Below are 18,566 nucleotides of genomic sequence, written 5' to 3' on the forward strand. Positions count from 1 at the left end.
GATTATGGCCCCAAATTGTAATTCATCATTGTGATTCCATGCCTACACTTTAATGCTAAAATTATTATTTGCGAGAGTTACGTATGTAATAAGTGTAAAAAAACAGAGAACATTAAATCTAATAAACTACGAAAGATTATGAAACGTAAATGATCATATAGTTGCTGGAAGTCACATGCATGAACTTGGCTAAAAGACTGCATTCCATTATTACACGATTGCTGCCTGTAAATTATATAATGTGGAAAACATTAGAATCAGGGTTGGGTTACACAATATAATTTTGTCCTACATTAAAAAAAAAAAAAGTCATGCGTCAGTAAAGTCCCTCTACAGGGGGGGATCCATTACTGGCAGCACGTGAGGGAGAGCGGGGCTGGCTCTAGGACCAGATGCCTCAAGTCACACGGAACCACTGGCGAGTTCCACAGTAACTACACACGTCCTGTCATAGGCAGAGCGTGAGAATAGGGCACGGCAGCAGCCGGGTGATACCAGTGTCAGGGACCCGGATCGCTGTGTAGTGAAGATACAGCAAGTTTCTGGAGGGGCCAGGAAAGGAGGGCTCAGAAAAGGGGAAAGAGGGAGAGAGGCATAAACAGGAAGTGAGAGGGAGAATGGATAGAGAGAAAAAGGGATGGAGTGATAGAAGAAGCAGATAAGGACAACGAATAACGGGACTGGACGTGAGTGGACGGACTGCGAGCCTCAGAACGTTACAAAGATGCCCAGAATCACAGGACGGAGAGAACAAAGGATGTGACGTTAACCCCTCCTCTGCTGGAGTGCCTCATGAACAGCATCACTTTGTGCCTGAGATCTACACAGCCATCCTGCAGATCATTACTGACCCATTAGTCCTCTCCATGACAGAAAGCTGCAGCTGCTCTTCACTATTCTTTCATTTCCTTGACAACTCCATTGAGTTGCATCATTAACCCCCAGAGTTGTGCAGAGCATTTATTACTTCACCCCTCACCAACAGCGCTCTGCTGTGTTACACCAGCATTGGCCACTTTCCTTACTAAGCACCATGTGTGTAATGATTTGCAGAAAGAGTTAGTCAGTCCCCAATTACTATTCTGATTTCCCCACTGGTTGGGCACCTAACTGCCATAGTCCCTGAAGTGTCAGTGAAAAGGGTACACCAACATGGGTCTATTAGCACAGCTATTTATATGTTTGTCAGGGTTGTACCTGACTCTGGGGCAAGATGGGGCTGGCTGGGGACAAATGATCCAATGGGAAGAGAATGGCAGACGCTACCGACTGCTAAATTCAGGTTCTGAGTACCAGGCCGCAGGGGAGGGCACAGGAGGAAGTCGAGTTTTGTTGGATGGGAGCCGTGGAGGTGGTGCGGAACGTGGTGTGGATCTTCGGCGTCAGGCCCCCACTTTGCCCCGCACTGGATCACAGACAGTGAGAGGCAATACACGTCATCCCTTTGGTTTTGGACAAGTGCCTGACAGCTGGCGAGGTGGAGGCGAATCAGCTAGCACAGGTCGATTTGTTCCTTCCGCAGGGGCAGGTGGTGGTGGGAGAACACGCCAGTCTTCTTCCCAGAATTCAGTAGGACAGACTTTTTTCCCAAGACCACAACCTCCCTATGTACAACAACCTGAATTTTACCCTCAACCATATGATGAAAGTTATGGGTATGCTAGAGGAGGGGGTGGCTATGCTGCACAACCTCCTTATGGTGGAGGATATGAGGATTTTTATGAAGAGCCATCTCCTCCATTTGCACAGCCACCGTATTTTGCTGCTCCGCCTAATTTGCCCCCACAGCAGCCAGCTCCAGCCAACCCTGTTGTGCCACAAGATGGACTTGACAGACGTTTCGCCCACAGTCTCTTCCGGGGAGCTGACATTCCTGTAGAAAGTGATTCGGTGCGCCCAGGTTTAGGAGCTGGGGGTAGCGAAACAGGGTTCCCCCCATATGGAGGAGTGAGTCAGGGAGAAGGAGGGTATTATGGAGCACAAAGGCCAGATTTGGTTCAACCACAAAGCCGGGTGGCAAATCCCTCATCCAATGCAGATGAATCACAGGGTGCACAACAAGCAAGAGTCGCCGTTGGAAGTGTTTTCAGAAGTGGTCAGAATGGGAGAGGTGAGTTTGGGAATGGATGGGGGTCACTGTTAAATAGGCCAATTACACAAGGGATATAGGTACCACTTTAATGCTACGGGTAGGTACGTAGTCCTTGTTCAAAGGCTTGGCCAGATGATTTACCGGGGTGGATACTATTATGTACATTTAAAGAGTCCTTCAATTCCAATAATTATAGGCAAGTTGGCTACATGATAATATATCCAGTAGGTGCATAGTTTTGTGATGATCCTCTAATAGAATACTGTTTACAAAGAATTACATTATATCATGAAATTATGAAATGTTACTATTTTGTAAATGACTATGTATTTTTGGTACAAAGTATGTGTGCTACAGAAAATAAGTGTAATTGTTTATTGTAACTGGATTTACTAGTATAGTCCAACACTGGTAGCACAGAAGGAATACGTAAATTTTATGTTTCCTAGTTAGTGTTGCTAGAGTTAAACTTTCTTCTGTTCCAGGACTTCCTGATTTGGTACCTGATCCAAGCTATGTCCAAGCTGCAACTTATGTCCAGCGAGCTCATCTTTATTCCCTGCGCTGTGCCGCAGAGGAGAATTGTCTTTCTAGGTCTGCACATTTGCCTTAAAGCAGTAATTACTTTCTTACATATTTGTATATTCTCACATCTGCACAACTTATAATTACCTTAGTAGAGAAGAATTTGTCTGACAGCCTCACACACTTATAAATGGATGTGTTCATTACATTCTGTGCCCCAAAAGCTAATACTAACAGTCATAAATGAACACTAATACTGTCTTGAGAGTAAAATATAATATATATGAATATATTTGGCGGGATGTTTTTCATCCAATTTTGTGAATTGTCTGATTTTTCCGCAAAAATGCTGATATTTTACAAAATTGGCTAATGGAAACGTCGGAATCTTCCGGCTCCAAATATGATCTGCCGCTAAAAAGTCAGATCCAGATGTTTCACCATGTTGAACATACAACTCGGCCGATGTAATTGGACCCGAGTTTGAAAGTTGAACACAAAATAGCTCTATAAAGTTGGACATAATTAGAGCTGGTTTGTTTGGGTTAATTCTATTCAGCAATGTTTAAATTCAATTCAAGTACAAAACTAGAGCACATTTTTAACAAAAATATTAAAAACTATTACTAACCTTAAAAATGCAAAATGTACTAACTTCTGTGAGAATAGCTCATGCACTGTACATGTCATATTTTCATACCCCCAGAATGAAAATGCATCTTATCGCTATGCTAATCAGATGCATAAGCAGCTTCTGCTGATTCAAATGATATGCCTATATTCTGTATATAATTGTGACTGTATCTGCATAAAAAAAAAATATTTTCTTTCAGAGTCAGTGTAACATACTGTAATTTGGCATGCAACCTTACATATGCGTGCACATTTCACATCATAGGTTGGTCGCCGACCATCGAATGATGTGGGTGTTCCCCCGCAGCATGCAAATGGATGTTTATGTTAAACATCCATTCGCAGCCTGTGCCTGGGAACACACGCTGTGAGGGGGGGCAGGCAGCCCGGGCGGGGTTTGGTGGACTCGCAAGGCTGCGTATTCGCATCCTTGCGAATCAACCAGAATAACCCCCTTAGTTTGTAACAATTCTAGAATGACACCCTTACTCATTACATATAATGAACTGCTGACTTTTGGGGGTATTTAATTCCATGCCAGATTGCATCCCTTACTGCATGTCATTGCATATTTTTGGGAAGAGGGAGATTTGTATACAAGCCCTCAGCCAAGAGGCTTTTTTTTGTATGGCATAGAACTCACTAACTAATAATATCCATATAATCTACAGCATGAGTCACATTATATAATACACGTTATTTGTTTCAATAACAGTAAAGTGCAAGTTTGGCGATATCTAAGCAATGATATCAGACATAATCACGCAGACATTTTGAATAAATGTAATACATATATTGACATCCCTTGGGTATTATATATAATGGTTTATGGTAATTGCCTAGCCCTATACAGTTTTGCATATGCGAAATACTTGGGACAAGATTTTTCCATAATTTGGAATATTTGCATACTCTGATGAGATATCTTGGGGATGGGACCCAAGTCTAAATACAATATGCAGTTATCTTTTCATATACACCTTAAATACAAAGGCCGGTATCCAATTATCAGTGAAAAAACATCTAGATGTTTCACTGGTATTCTTTTATGGGCAATCCCATTCTCTTGCGAAAATCAAACCCTGTGTGTTTTCGCGTTTGTGTCCCTGAAAATCTGGCACTTATCGGGAAGGCAGGTGAAACAAAATCCCAGATAAGCCCTGTATAGACAATAGAGGCCTGGGGCAAATACATTAGCTGCTGCTAATTGGGCACCCCCCCCCCCCCCCCCAAAAAAAAAATCTCAAAGTAATTTTCTACAATATTCTGAATAAAGGTGTCACTATTTCAGTCTCGCTCTCAAACCTTTGGATTTTGGAATATTGTGGAGTAATTTTTTGATCGGGTCGGAAAAATCGGGTCGATCGCATCGTATGCAACCAAATCGCATGTGATCGACGCAATTTTTTCATAGGATTCAATGTTAAATGGTCCTGTTCATACCCCCACTATCCAAGTGGACATGGAGTTGATTTTATATAGTGTGGCGAGTGCAGTGAGCCACCAAGCCCGAAGCGTGGCGAGCGCAGCGAGCCCCGAGAGGGGATGTGGAATACATTTTAAGTAATCCGCGTCCCCTCGCGGGGCTCACTGCGCTTGCCACGCTGCGCTCGCCACGCTATATAAAACCAACTCCATGCCCACTTGGATAGTGGGGGTATGAACAGGACCATTTAACATTGAATCCTATGGAAAAATCGCGTCCATCGCATGCGATTTGGTTGCATGCGATGTGATCGACGCTTTTTTTCCGAAAAATCGCGTCCATCACATCTGATAAGTTGAGGCATACAATCAAACACATCGGGCGCCCAGATATTACACAAGTACTGAAAAAACAAATAATGACTGAAAGTCTGCACAGCTGCAGATCACTCACAATTCTAATGGACGTTTGTGCTGAACTGAATGGGCCTCATTGTATGTTACCTTATTCAAAGAGGCACCATAAAATTTGGATCTTCATAAACTCTAGGTTTTAATGTCTTCAAGTGGTATAAACAACGATGGACATCTATGAAAAACATAGGAAATGGTTAATGTTAGAACATATGATAGCACTATAGTGTTGAAATAACGTTCTCATGAGTAACCATGTTTAGTATGGATATGTTTTAAGTTGATTTACTAGACCCAGATATAGCCAATTTCCACATCTAATAATAAAGCAGTACAGAGTAGTGCTGGGAACTTTCTTCGAAAATTAAAGCACTATCGAAGTTTTCATAAATGTCCCTTAGTGTGTATTGTAGTTTCCAGATGTTACTCTGTGTATCTTGGCTTCTGGATGACATTCTTATTTTGCATTGGAAAGCTAACGGATGCCACATTTTTCATTATACTGTATAAGAGAATGACTGTTACCACCCTTGCTGTACTTCGTCTCTTTCCTCAGCTCTGCATATGGACCGGACTCTTCAGATTATGATGTTAGAGTTCTGCTCCGCTTCCCACAGAGAGTGAAAAACCAGGGTACTGCAGACTTCTTGCCCACTCGTCCACGGCAAGCATGGGAATGGCACAGCTGCCATCAGTGAGTACATGAGTATTAGGGATAGATTACCACTGTGTTTTAAGGTAGACATAAACCTCTGCGGGATCTCCACCATTGCCCTCTACTTACATGTTAATTTGGTACTTGTTTCCTAGAACGGCCACAATCGCGGGCATCGTGTACCTTAAAGTTAAGGTACACGATGCCCGCGATGGACCCGATTTCCTTTGAAATCAGGTCCATTTTGCAGGCAAAGGCAAAATCGGGGGCATTGCGTCGGTCGCAGCCATTAACATGTGGCGAGCGCAGCGAGCCACCGAGCCCGAAGCGCGGCGAGCTCAGCGAGCCCCGCGAGGGGACGCGTATACCTGTGAAGTTATACGTGTCCCCTCGCGGGGCTCGCCACACTTTATATTCTCAACTCCACGCCGACGTGGATAGTAGGGGTATGAAAAGGTCGGAGGACGCGCACCATCTCGCCACGCTTCGGGTTGGCGTCAATCGTGGGGTGGCGTTAAGGGGGTAAAATTGGGGGTCTGGGGAATATTTTACATTGAATCCAATGTAAAATCGGGTCGGTCGCGTCGGTCGCATCGCATGCGATTTGGTCGAATGCAATGCGACCGACGCGATTTTTCCGACACGACCACCCTGATACAAATCGGTGTGGCCGTGCTAGGAAACAAGTACCGTTGCTTTTTATTATAATTTATATGAATTCTGATAACTAAAAAAACAGACCGCATGTATGAGGACAGTGTTCACATTTGATCTATGAACTACAGGCACTATCACAGCATGGATGAGTTCAGTCACTATGATCTGCTGGATGCCACAACTGGAAGGAAAGTGGCAGAAGGACATAAGGCCAGCTTTTGTCTAGAGGATACCACCTGTGACTTTGGAAACCTCAAGAGATATGCATGTACCTCGCACACCCAGGTTAGTGAATATTCTTTTTTTTCTGTGCTTGGATGCTTCATTTTCTGCCTGTAGCTCCCTTTTGCTATTTCCTTTTCAAAAAGCCGTTTCCTCTTCCTCTCCGCACTCTCTCTCTCTCTACTTTGAACACAGTGACAATATGTGCCCCTTATTCAGGGTCTAAGTCCTGGCTGTTATGACACATACAATGCGGATATAGACTGTCAATGGATTGATATAACAGAAGTAAAGCCAGGAAATTACATACTGAAGGTAAGTTTATTTATTAATGTTTATATGTGCACTGCCTTTATGCAGTGTGCTTCCAGAGAATATTCAGTAATTCACATCAGACAGTATACATTCCTTACCATGAAAACATACACTAGGGTCCATTTCCATCAGAAGCCAAGTAACCTCCATGAGGAGGACTCTAGAACACCTCGAGAAAACCCAGAACATTCAAAATATATACTATGTCATAGTAATAATCCAGTACTTGTGTAGTTTCACGGCGGCAGTTTACGCTACGTTTAAAGCTACGCTAATAGCGTAGCCCAATGGCTGCCTTACTTGTGTACTTTCACGGCGGCAGCCTAAGCTATGTTATCAGCATAGCCCAATGGCTGCATTACTTGTGTAGTTTCAAGGTGGCAGCCTAAGCTACATTATCAGCGTAGGCTGCCGCCGTGAAACTACACAAGTAACTACCGTACTGTTGCCGGGAACTGCATCTCTGTCCCCGGTGTCCCTGGCAAACCTAGTCAGTGCCTCTCTTTGGCAATGAGGGGATCATGCTGGCACCGGCAGAGAGGCGCTCCATCTGTTTGAGACGCAGGAGCATCTCAGACGCTCCAGCAATGAGACGCTCCTGCCTCTGAGTAGCTATTTCGGCAGGGTACAGAGTGTATAGTGCTATGCGATGCGATGTCCATATAGGAATGCTTATACAATGAAATATCGCATGGAATCGCAGGGCACCAGGTGTGATGCGATATTTCACAGTAGAAGCACCCATGCGGTGAGATGTGATGGGGTGAGATGATGTGTGCTTAGTATGACAATTGATGGGTGCTTACAATTGAAAGCACCTATGCCATTGTTTAGCGTCACCTCCAGTATCAGCGCCACCCCGAAGCGTGGTGAGCCCCCACTATCCATGTCGGTGTGGAGTTGATTTTATAAAGTGTGGCGAGCGCAGCGAGCCACCGAGCCTGAAGCGTGGCGAGCCCCGCGAGGGGACGTGGAATACATGTAACGTAATCAGCGTCCCCTCGAGGGGCTCGCTGCGTTTGCCACGCTCCGGGCTCGGTGGCGAGCTGTGCTCGCCACACTTTATAAAATCAACTCCACGCCAACGTAGATAGTGGGGGTATGAAAAGCGCTCGCCACGCTTCGGGGTGGCATGGATAGTGGTGGTGTTTTAGGAACACATTCACACTTGCAAAATCATACAGCTGAAACAGTAATGACGACATGTGTTAACTAAGAACTGAAATTTACTTAAATAATTCAAAAAGCATAATGATAATAATAACAACTATTATTCAATTAAAAACAGTAAAACATTAATTAATAACAATGAATCACAGTAAAACATTCATTATTAACAAATCACTTAATCATCCTAAAGGTGCCCATACACGTCCCAATGTGGGCTGTGCGATCTGTGCTTTGAGGTGCGCACTCCTGCGGCACCTCATCGCACAGTACAAAAAGTATGTGCTGCACTTTTTGTACTTGCTTTTCATCGCATTGCATGAACAACGCATTCACAAGGCATGCAATGCGATGCGTGCTATTTATGCTCAAAACGCCCGCCTGCATCGGGACGTGTATGGGCACCTTTAGGAAGGAGGGTAAGTGCTCCCAGGATTCGCTCAAATGGGTTATCCCAAACCAATAGCTTTCTCCACATAAACTCCTGGAATGGAGCATGTGGTGTGCTTACCTCTTTGGCGCTTATTGCACCATTTGCACGTGCCCAACATTCTTTCCACATTCTGGGTATGCACCCCTGTATATGGGTCTATAAAATTGAACCTGTGATTGACTTGGGCGTGCTGATACCCTGCAAGTTCCAGCTGTTCAGTGCTGTACGCCCTCCAGCAGTCACTGTAAATTGTGGTGCCTGGCTCTACATTCTCCAGAATAACCGCCATCAAAGTGCTTGCATCGAGTCTTGGCACCTTGGTGAGAAAACACTGTCCCGTTTCTCTACAAATTCTCTTAAATAACCACTGCTGTAGGAACATACAGCCGACATTACTATTCCCTGGAAACCAGTGGGCCGCTCTGAGGCTCACCTTCAGCCAGCACACTTTAACATTGCAGCGCCACATGCATTCCTTCACAGAAAGGCGCATTACGTGGCCATTTGCGCAATTCTACGCCACTGGAAGCTCGTGTCCTTCAAAAAAGGTGATAACCTCCTCCTCCGTCTGAGGCAGCGTAAACATAGTCATAGATGCAGCCATCTCATTAACTTTCGATAAATCACCAGCAGCTCTGAGGGATGCTTCTACTCCTGTCAGAATATCACCTCAGAATGATTTCTGAGAGGATCTGACAGGGGGTAGGAATGACAGGGAAAATCGCATTGCATCGCATGCTACTATAACGTAATGCGATGCGATTTCACTACGTTCGCGTACGTAAGAAAACTGGGCGCCCTGCTAGGAAACAAGTACCGAAACACCCACTACCCACAGCAGCCCAAAGCATGGGAGGCATTTGCCAGTGTTCCATGTTACATACCGGCAAATTCCTCCTTTTCAAACCCCCACTATCCACGGCAGCCCGAAGGGTGGCGAGCGTACATCAAAGACAGTATTGACTGACTAAGCTAACTATGCTAATTGCCTACGCTGGATCTGACAGGTGCGCTTAAGCGGCTGCGGGAACACTACGCTACTTCTGACTGACTACGCTAACTACGCTGCCGCGGGAACACTACGCTGATTCTGACAGGGACGCTACCCTGACGGCGTAACTGCTGCCGTGAAAGTACACAAGTAACAATAATCCTATTGCAAATAGAACCGCTGACTGTGAGATAACAGTGCCATTCATTGTGACTTTATATGCTTGTGTAGTTGATCTCATTGATATGTATTTCTATGTTGCTTCTAGTCTTATCCAATAATGTACATGTCATTAATATACAGCATTTGTCTCTTAGGTTGTGGTGAATCCCAAATACACAGTTTTGGAGTCTGATTTCACCAATAATGTGGTGCGATGCAATATCCACTATACAGGACGATATGTGTCAGCCACAAACTGCCGTATCACACAGTGAGACTCTATTATATGATCCTTGTACTTGTCTTTCTCATTTCTTCTGTATGTGGCAGAATGATTGGCTCCTTATGTTATGCTTGTATGTTGCACTTCTTAGAGCTCAATTCAATAAAGTGCGATTTTAGAAAAGCAAAAGTAATGTGGCTCCAATCACAATTGGTCGTCACACGTCTCATGTAATTTAAAACATTTTTACGCTTTTTAGTGAAAATCACCTGAAAAATGACAGGACTGTATTGGCAAAATTATATTGTTGAAACCATGCAAGTGCATTATATTAATTTGGAGGGGTATCCTGACAATTTTTACCTTGAAATAAAGATTATGCCGACCTGTTTTTACCAACTCGTGATGATAAACTGACCCCCATCACTCTGAATTGAATTGGACCCTATGTGAAAATACTTATGCCGCTGCCTTCTTTATCAAGCTAATCTTTATATGTGCATTTTCTACCCATAACTGTTGTATGTTTCTTGTTCTATGTTAATTTGTTAAGCACTAGATAGGGCTTTTAATAGGTTGTCACTGCAATCCATAGCAGACAATGAAAAGCCTCTTTTCCGGTTACACTTTGGCAGCTGAGTTATTTTCCTGCAGCAGGGCTACAGCAATACCCACTGTACATTAAAGGAAAGAGAAAGGGAGTGTCTGGTTCTTTTACAGTGACATGCATTCAGGGAATGCAGGGGAGGCAAAGCCTCACCTGTCATACTTCAGTATACTCCAGAGTTTTTACAATTGATTAGAATAATACAAATAATATATTTATAGCTTAAAAATATAATCTGTATATATTTGTAATAATTTTTAGGGGTACATTTACTAAAGCTTCTAAATATTAAAAGAGGTGATGTTGCCCGCAGCAACCAATCAGATTCTGTCTCAGCGGCGTAACTACATTTTGGGCGCCCCCCCGCCGTTAAAGGGAGGGCGCCCAGCCACTCACCCACCCCGCCGCCCGCTGCCTGCCGCCCGCCGCACCAACCCCCGCAGTCTTACCTAGGTTCAGTATGCGCTGGTCCCGGCTCCCTTCTTATGCTATGAGGACCACCACAAAATGTCCGCCCCCATACAGCAGACAGTTTCAGAGAACTGTGTGCTATATGGGGGCGGCCATTTTGTGGTGGTCCTCAGCAGAAGAAGGGAGCCGGGACCAGCGCGTACTGAACACAGGTAAAGACTGGGGATGGGGGGGTTTGCGGGGTTGGTGCGGCGGGCGGCGGGGTTTAACTATAGCACTGCAGCCCCCGGCGCCCGCACATGAATAGCGCCCCCCCACGCGGTCACGGGGGCTGCGGTGCTATAGTTACGCCACTGTTCTGTCTATCATTTTGTAGGATGCAACAGAGAATTGATTCATAGATGATTCATATATGTGTGGGTAATTCTGTCTCTGACACTAGCATGTGCTTCCCCATCTATTGACCTTACCGCACGGTACTGTGCTATCGATACATTTTAGACCTTATTCTGGTCCACAGGCAATGCTGCTTTGTGTGTGGATTAAATGCCGCCCGCACAACCGTCTGCCTCTCCTCCCTCCTCACCAAGTTCTCCCGCACACATGCCAATGGATGTTTAGCGTAAACATCCATTTGCAGCCTTGGGTGCGGGGGTGAAATCATTCGATGGTCGGTGATCATCAGATGATTTCTACAGCGCTCGCAGATGTAAGATACCTCTCTGCTGTCTTTCATCTACGACCGCCCTGTGCAGGAAGCTGACATCTGCCGTTTTATAAAATATGCAGCATAGGCAATAGCCTTTCTCTGTGGCTAAACCATAATTTCCCCAGTTGTGTTTTAGTCTCTTGTGTGTTCATTTCTGTCTCATCCCCTCTCTTTTTTTTCCTTTTTAAAGGTTTTGAGCAATTTTCCCAAGGAGATCAGTACCCATGGGGCTTTCATTGAATCCTGCACCATATGAACAAAATCTGCATCCCCCTCACCAATTCCCTATCCTGATAAGCACACTAGCATTCCTATTAATACTTTGTAAAAAGCCTCACTTTTTTTGTACCAATAAAATAAATTCTATAATTTCGCTCAGATTCATGCATCAAGTAGAAATTTGTGATTTAATTTAATTGTTCCTCTCACATACTATTCCTGTGATGACTTTGTACTGACTATGGGGGGTATGCAATGTGCCGCCGCTATTTCCGACGTGGGAAATAGCGGCGGCTCCCTATTCAATGCTGTCATTAACAACAGCATTGATGCGGGATCACGGCAGAACGGGCCCGACTTCAGAAGCTGTCGGGCCCGTTCTGCCGATAACAGGCGTAGATTGTCGTTATCCAGGCTGCAGATCGACAATCCACGGCCGTTTTCACGGCCACACCCCCTTTGCATCCATCGGCAGGCGGGACATTGAATCCCGTCTGTTGTTATGCGGTCGATCTGACCGCAAACGGGCCAGGATTGCGGCTGTCGGCGGGGATCGACAGCCATTATCCCAGATTGCATATGTGGTCAGCTGGTGTCAATACAGTATAACCCAGAGGTGGTTGATACACTATTTTACAAAATGCTGTAATGGAATCTGTTACTGTGATATCACTTGAAATTATACATTAATGTTAAACATGCCAAATAGTAACAGTCATATATTATAACAAAATGGGTACTTGTGTATTATCACGGCGCCCCCAATTTCCATTGCAGGGCATTGAACAATGAAAAATCGCGTCGCATCGCATGCGATATGATGAGGCGCCGTGATAATACACAAGTACCACAAAATGTTATGACATCTTGCTATATATATATATATATATATATATATATATATATATATATATATATATATCTATCAATGTCAGTTTCCATTTTGTCATGTGGCCAAACTGGACAGATCCAGTGGTTCAGATTGTGAAATAATCATATGTGTCCTGTTGGCACAAATCCTTCACCAGTCATTTGCTAACTGGGAACACTGGCCACAAACAAAAATAATTGATGTCACTTAAGATTAAATCATTTTAGGGTGCCGATCAGGGGAGGCTGTAGCACAGTTCAAAATTCAAAAGGAAAGACAGCAACTGCCATTACAAACTGACTCACTGGCAGTGGGTGTGGCTCCTCTATTTGAATTTTAAACTGTGCTGCAGCCCCTCTGGAGTCCCCGTTGGTGCCGATCATGTTTTTAAAACACGTGCAGGGCTGTAGACTAATTTAGTCAATGCTATTTAATTGGTGGTTAAAGCTGCGTACAAACAATAGTGATATGTACCCAGCCAATATATCGGCCTAGCATATTGGCTGGGAACACATGTCTTTCCGATTAATCCATAAACAAAATATTGGGCCAATATTACTCAATATTACTTAACAATAGACTAAAGGGGATGCAGTTACAATCTAAAGGCTTATGAGAGTTACTGTGTAGATCAGGTGGATTGTTAGAACTGGAAGAGGTATTTTATTCCACACTGAGTGTTCCTTTTGCTCGGACCATATACAATTCCCTGCTGTTTCTTCTGTATTCTTCTGTATACAAACCCACGAGTGCACCCAAAACATCTCTAGCTTTCTCTTCTTTCGCCACGGATTGTTAGAACTGATCCGGATTAAAGGGTCGACAATCTCTATATAGATAGTCAATAGGTCTAAAAATGGTTGGTCTGCACAAGGTTGATAGTTACAAAACGCTGTTAAAACAAGATGATGAAAGCTGGAGTGTGAGCTGCTGATAGGCAGAGAAAAGAAGAGACACTACCAATAAGTAGGAGCCTGACCATGCAATGGGGGAACCCTTTACTGCATAACAGGAGTTTACATTATACCAGGGAAATGGAGATTTTTAAATGAGACATTTTATCAGAATACTATTCCTGAAATATACAATTAAATACATTTTAAAACATTTTTATTATGTTTATAATTTGATCTACTTCTACAGTATATGCTATAATTCAGCATAATCCACATACTGTATATCTTGTCAACTTTTTTATTTGCCTTCTAGCTCACAAGCTTTGGCTGCCGTCATCTTGTAAATGATATTGCTTCTATACACAGAATAATATATGCACATGCAATATCTTTGCTGCTGACTGTGATAGATAAAATAATGACGACATCAGTCATTAAAAAGGGATTGATACGAAATCCCAGCGGTCGTAATCCCGGCGTTCAAAATCCCGATGCCGGAATCCCGACCGACGAAATCCTGTGGATCGCCTCCCCTTGCGGGCTCGCCACGCAGCGGGCCCGGTGCCTCGCTACACTTGGCACACTAATTTATTCTCCCTCTATGGGTGACGTGTACACCCACAGAGGGAGAGTGTCGGGATTTTGGCGGTCGGGATTCTGGCGTTGAGATTTTGAACGCCAGGATTCCGACCGCTGGGATTATAACGGCATCCCATTAAAGGCACATGGAGTCCTTCCATCTGTCTCATACAAAGCAGAAGAAGTTATTTTTTTTTATTTAAAACATAAATACAATTTAGAGAGAAATCAGGTGAGACAATAAAGATTCAGATGACAACTTAATGGACAAATGGTGAATAATACATATAAAAAGCATAAAAGTATATGGAATAAATACATAATTTTTGGAGCTTGACATGTGAAGAGGGTGCTGATACCTGGACCCTGCTGCTTTCCTATGGGAAGCTATCCTGGGTAGCGAAGTGATATCTTTATTCATCCCACCACTACTGTTTGTCTTCCATAGTGCATTTGTGAATCCAATGATAGGGATCGCGGGGACCGCTAATCTTATAATAGGTGGTTTCTGTAAGTAAGTCATTCTTAATTACTTTTGTGATTTTTTTTTATTGACTACTGCTACTCGCATCCAGATGGATCCTTAATTATCAGAGGCCATTTTACTCCCTAGACTATGTAGTTATTAGGAAGCTAAATAAGTTACTTTCTTTATTAAAGACTCCTTGTGGAAACTCCAACATGCTAAAATTACACCAACCAGAGATGAAGTCGTCTGAAAGCTGGATGGTGGATTTTTCCCAAAAAGTATGCCAAGCACCTCCTTTGTGCTCTCTGTAAGATTGTAAAGTTCATTCTAATTATTCGGATTAGCAGTACTTGGAACTATGGAGAGCTCATCTGCATTTTCTTTCTTTATCTGAGGAGCTAGAAATCTCAGCATATTAGCACCTCTTAAAATGAGCAGTCCAGCCACACACACACACACACACACACACACACACACACACACCCTCCTCCATATACTATATATTTTGCTGAATAGGGTCCCTCGTCACATTAGGAAATTAATACATGACACCTACCTGGACACACCTGGCATCTCTGACTGGGCTGAAGACCCTGGGCAGACAGAGGTTAGACCCCACTGACAGTGCACCTTTGATGCTTGGAGATGACATTATATCTAAGTGCCATTGATCTGGCTCTCCCTATGCTTTGAGTCACCATTTTTTTTTTAACATTAATGGTGAGCCAGTGAGTGCAGGTGAGCGCAAATAGCACTTGATCATAGTGGGGCCAACACTCACCATCAGGAATCAGCCGTAAATGGTGAAACCACTCACTGTTGTCATCAGGCAGTTGATACCTACAGCCTAACCCCAACAATAAAATGAAGTTATGGCTTTTAACCAGTCAACCTGCAGGAAGAGGAGATGGTGACTCTCACCATAGCATTCTCTATAGAGGAGATACACAAAATGGTTTTCAATATCAAAACAAATCACCGGATCCAGATGGGATTTATCCTAGGGTTTTAATGGTACTAAGGTAGGAGATATTAAAGCCAATACCTTACATTTTTTCTAAATCAATTTCATCTGGCATGGTGCCAAGGGACGGGAGATTAGCAGAAGTAATACCAATATTCAAAAAGGGGAAAAGAGATGACCCAGCAAACTTTAGACCAGTGAGCTTAACATCAATCATGCTTTCATCAATAATTTGAAGGGGTTTTAAGAAATAAGATCCAGGACTTTTTGGAGAGGCATAGTATAATAAGTGGAAACCAGCATGGTTTTGTTAAAAATCGTTTGTGCCAAACCAACCTAATAACCTTTTATGAGGAAGTCAGCAAAAATGTAGATATTGGGAATGCATTAGACATACCTGGATTTTGCAAAAGCCTTCGATACTGTACCACACAAAAGCTTAATTAATAAAATGGTGGAGGTGGGACTAGGGGTAAAAATCTGTAGCTGGGTGAGGAGTTGGCTGCAGGATAGAGAACAGAGGGCCTTATTCTAGTTCACTCTTTCTGACAAAATCCTTCTTAGATGGACAAAACCATGTGCACTGCAGATGTTACTTGTGCAGAGAGAATTAGATTTGGGTGGGGGTTTTCTTCAAAGTGAGAGCTATATTGCAGTGTAAAAATAAAGCAGTCAGTATTTTAACTGCACAGAAACAAAATAACTCACCAAATATAATTCTATCTGCACATGTTATATCTGCCCCCCCTGCAGTGCACATGGTTTTGTCCAGCTAAGAAGGAATTTGCCTCTAAGAATGAACTAGAATAAGGCCCAGAGTGTGGTGGTTAACAGAGAATTTTCCAGGTGGATACCAGTACTAAGTGGCGTACCATAGGGATTCATTAATGATATAGAGGAGCAATACTCAGCAACTTATCCATCTTTGCCGATGACACAAAACTGTGTCGGGTGATTAGAATGGATAAGGGTGTCTTCAGGTTAAAAAGGGATCTAAATAAACTAGATGAGTGGGCACAAAATTGGAAAATGCGGTTCAATGGGGACAAATGTAAGGTTATGCATCTCGGGAGACATAACCAATGTGCTACGTATAACTTAAATGGTGTAGAATTGGGTAAATCAGATTCGGAAAAGGACCAAGGAGCCCAAATTGACAACTGCTCAGTGTCAGGTAGCAGCAAATAAGATACTAGCCTGTATAAAAAAGGGCATGGAATCTAGGGACTCCAGTGTAATCTTACCATTTTACAAGGCACTTGTTAGACCGCATCTAGAATTTGGAGTGCAATTCTTGGCTCCACACTACATCGTAGAACTTAAAAAAAAAATCCAGAGAAGGGAAGGGTAAACTGATAAAAGGGATGGAGACCTTAGGCTATGAGGAAAGACTAGCGCTATAAAGAAGAGACACCTAAGGGGTGAAACACTTAACATGTACAAATATATTAAGGGCATTTACAATGATCTGTCAGGCAGCATATTTACTTTGAAATCAATTACTAGGACACGAGGGCATGCACTTAGACTGGAGGAGAGAAGGTTTAGAACACTTAGAGGGAAGGGCTTTTTTACGGTCAGGGCAGTAAAATTATGTGAGGTGGTGTTGGAAGATACAATAACTTCATTTAAATTAAGGCTAGACAAACATTTATTAGATAAAAACATCCAGGGTTATAACTGGTAATCAAAGGTTGAACTTGATGGATGTAAGTCTTTTTTCAACCTAAACTACTATGTAACTATGGTGACTATGTAACTATGAGTGTAATGGATGCTGTTAATTGCGGTAAGCTCCTGCCACTCTAATGTCCAAAATATGAAGAAACGTTTTAGCAACGTCAAGCTGGGGCTGAAAGAGAAACTGCTGCAGGGGCTGTGTGATTCCTGCAGGACAGGGGTTGGATGAGCTATTACAGTCCGGTACTCCAGGTTCGAGAAGGAGCCACGCCCAGAAATTTTGCCCACATCAAGGACACTTATCTTCCACCAGCGCCAAGGTGGTGAGTAAACAAATGTCCCCCTTTTCACTGAACCAACCTAAACCTAAACAGTTTTTCAACCTCTTCGGGGACAAAATATGTTAATGATATGAGGCGAGCTGTAATAGGGTGCGATTTTGTAGACAGCTAAAAAATCGCATCATATTGCACATGTCAAATGTGCAATTTTTTCCCAAAATTCGCACATGTAATAGGGTGCAAATTTTTAGACAAATGTGAACGTGCGATTTTTCAGTAATGGGAGTGTGCAGATTTTTGTGTTTCTAAAAAAATAGCGTGTCCCCCCCCCCCCACAAGCATAACCAGCCCCCGACTTATTGTGCCAGTCCTGGTTCCCCAAATATGGGGGGAAAGATAGTGGGGGATCCCCGTATTAAGAAACTGGCACCGTGCTCTTGGACGGGTCCTGGTTCCAAAAAGACTGGGGGCTCCCAGCACCGGGCTCCAACAGCCACAGTGTCATGCCACAGCTGGGGGACACTTTTCATACAAAGTCACCAGGCCAAACCATGACTACTGTGGCTGGTCAGCCCTTGACTGGATACCTAGGGGAGTGGGAACCCCCCAATAAAGGGGTCCCCCCACAAGGCTTCACTTATCCAGGGCTGAAGCCCAGAGTTGTCCCTGCCACCCATGGGCTGTGGATGACAGACTGATTTGGTGTGAAAAAAAAAGAATAAAAAATACATTGGTTTTCACAGTAAAACTACAAGTCCCATAAGACCTCCCCCCAGTCCTGGTTCCCCAAATATGGGGGGAAAGATCGTGGGAGATCCCTGTATTAAGAAACTGGCACCGTGCTCTTGGACGGGTCCTAGTTCCAAAAAGACTGGGGGCTCCAACAGCCACAGTGTCATGCCACAGCTGGGGGACACTTTTCATACAAAGTCACCAGGCCAAACCATGACTACTGTGGCTGGTCAG

At 43.6% G+C, this 18,566-nt stretch overlaps 1 protein-coding gene across 1 annotated transcript; it reads left to right on the top strand.

Moving 5' to 3' along the window:
* Positions 1-353: 353 nt before the first annotated feature.
* On the top strand, positions 354-12,021 carry LOXL1 (lysyl oxidase like 1). The gene is made up of 7 exons (XM_083183582.1): positions 354-2,110; positions 2,578-2,686; positions 5,646-5,783; positions 6,530-6,686; positions 6,843-6,938; positions 9,847-9,962; positions 11,832-12,021. Exons 1-7 carry the CDS (start codon positions 1,153-1,155, stop codon positions 11,836-11,838), a joined length of 1,581 nt encoding a protein of 526 aa, XP_083039708.1. The 5' UTR covers positions 354-1,152; the 3' UTR covers positions 11,839-12,021.
* The last annotated feature ends 6,545 nt before the right edge of the window (positions 12,022-18,566 follow it).

The sequence above is a fragment of the Crinia signifera genome, chromosome 4 (genome assembly GCF_055691185.1).
Source record: "Crinia signifera chromosome 4, ASM5569118v1, whole genome shotgun sequence".
NCBI lineage: Eukaryota > Metazoa > Chordata > Amphibia > Anura > Myobatrachidae > Crinia > Crinia signifera.

Bases quoted from the DNA above. Each gene is read 5' to 3' on its own strand.
- LOXL1 (XM_083183582.1), top strand. From the start codon at position 1,153: ATGGGTCTATTAGCACAGCTATTTATATGTTTGTCAGGGTTGTACCTG. The intron at 5,784-6,529 runs GTGAGTACATGA...TATGAACTACAG, and splicing joins GAATGGCACAGCTGCCATCA to GCACTATCACAGCATGGATG. The intron at 6,687-6,842 runs GTTAGTGAATAT...CCCCTTATTCAG, and splicing joins CATGTACCTCGCACACCCAG to GGTCTAAGTCCTGGCTGTTA.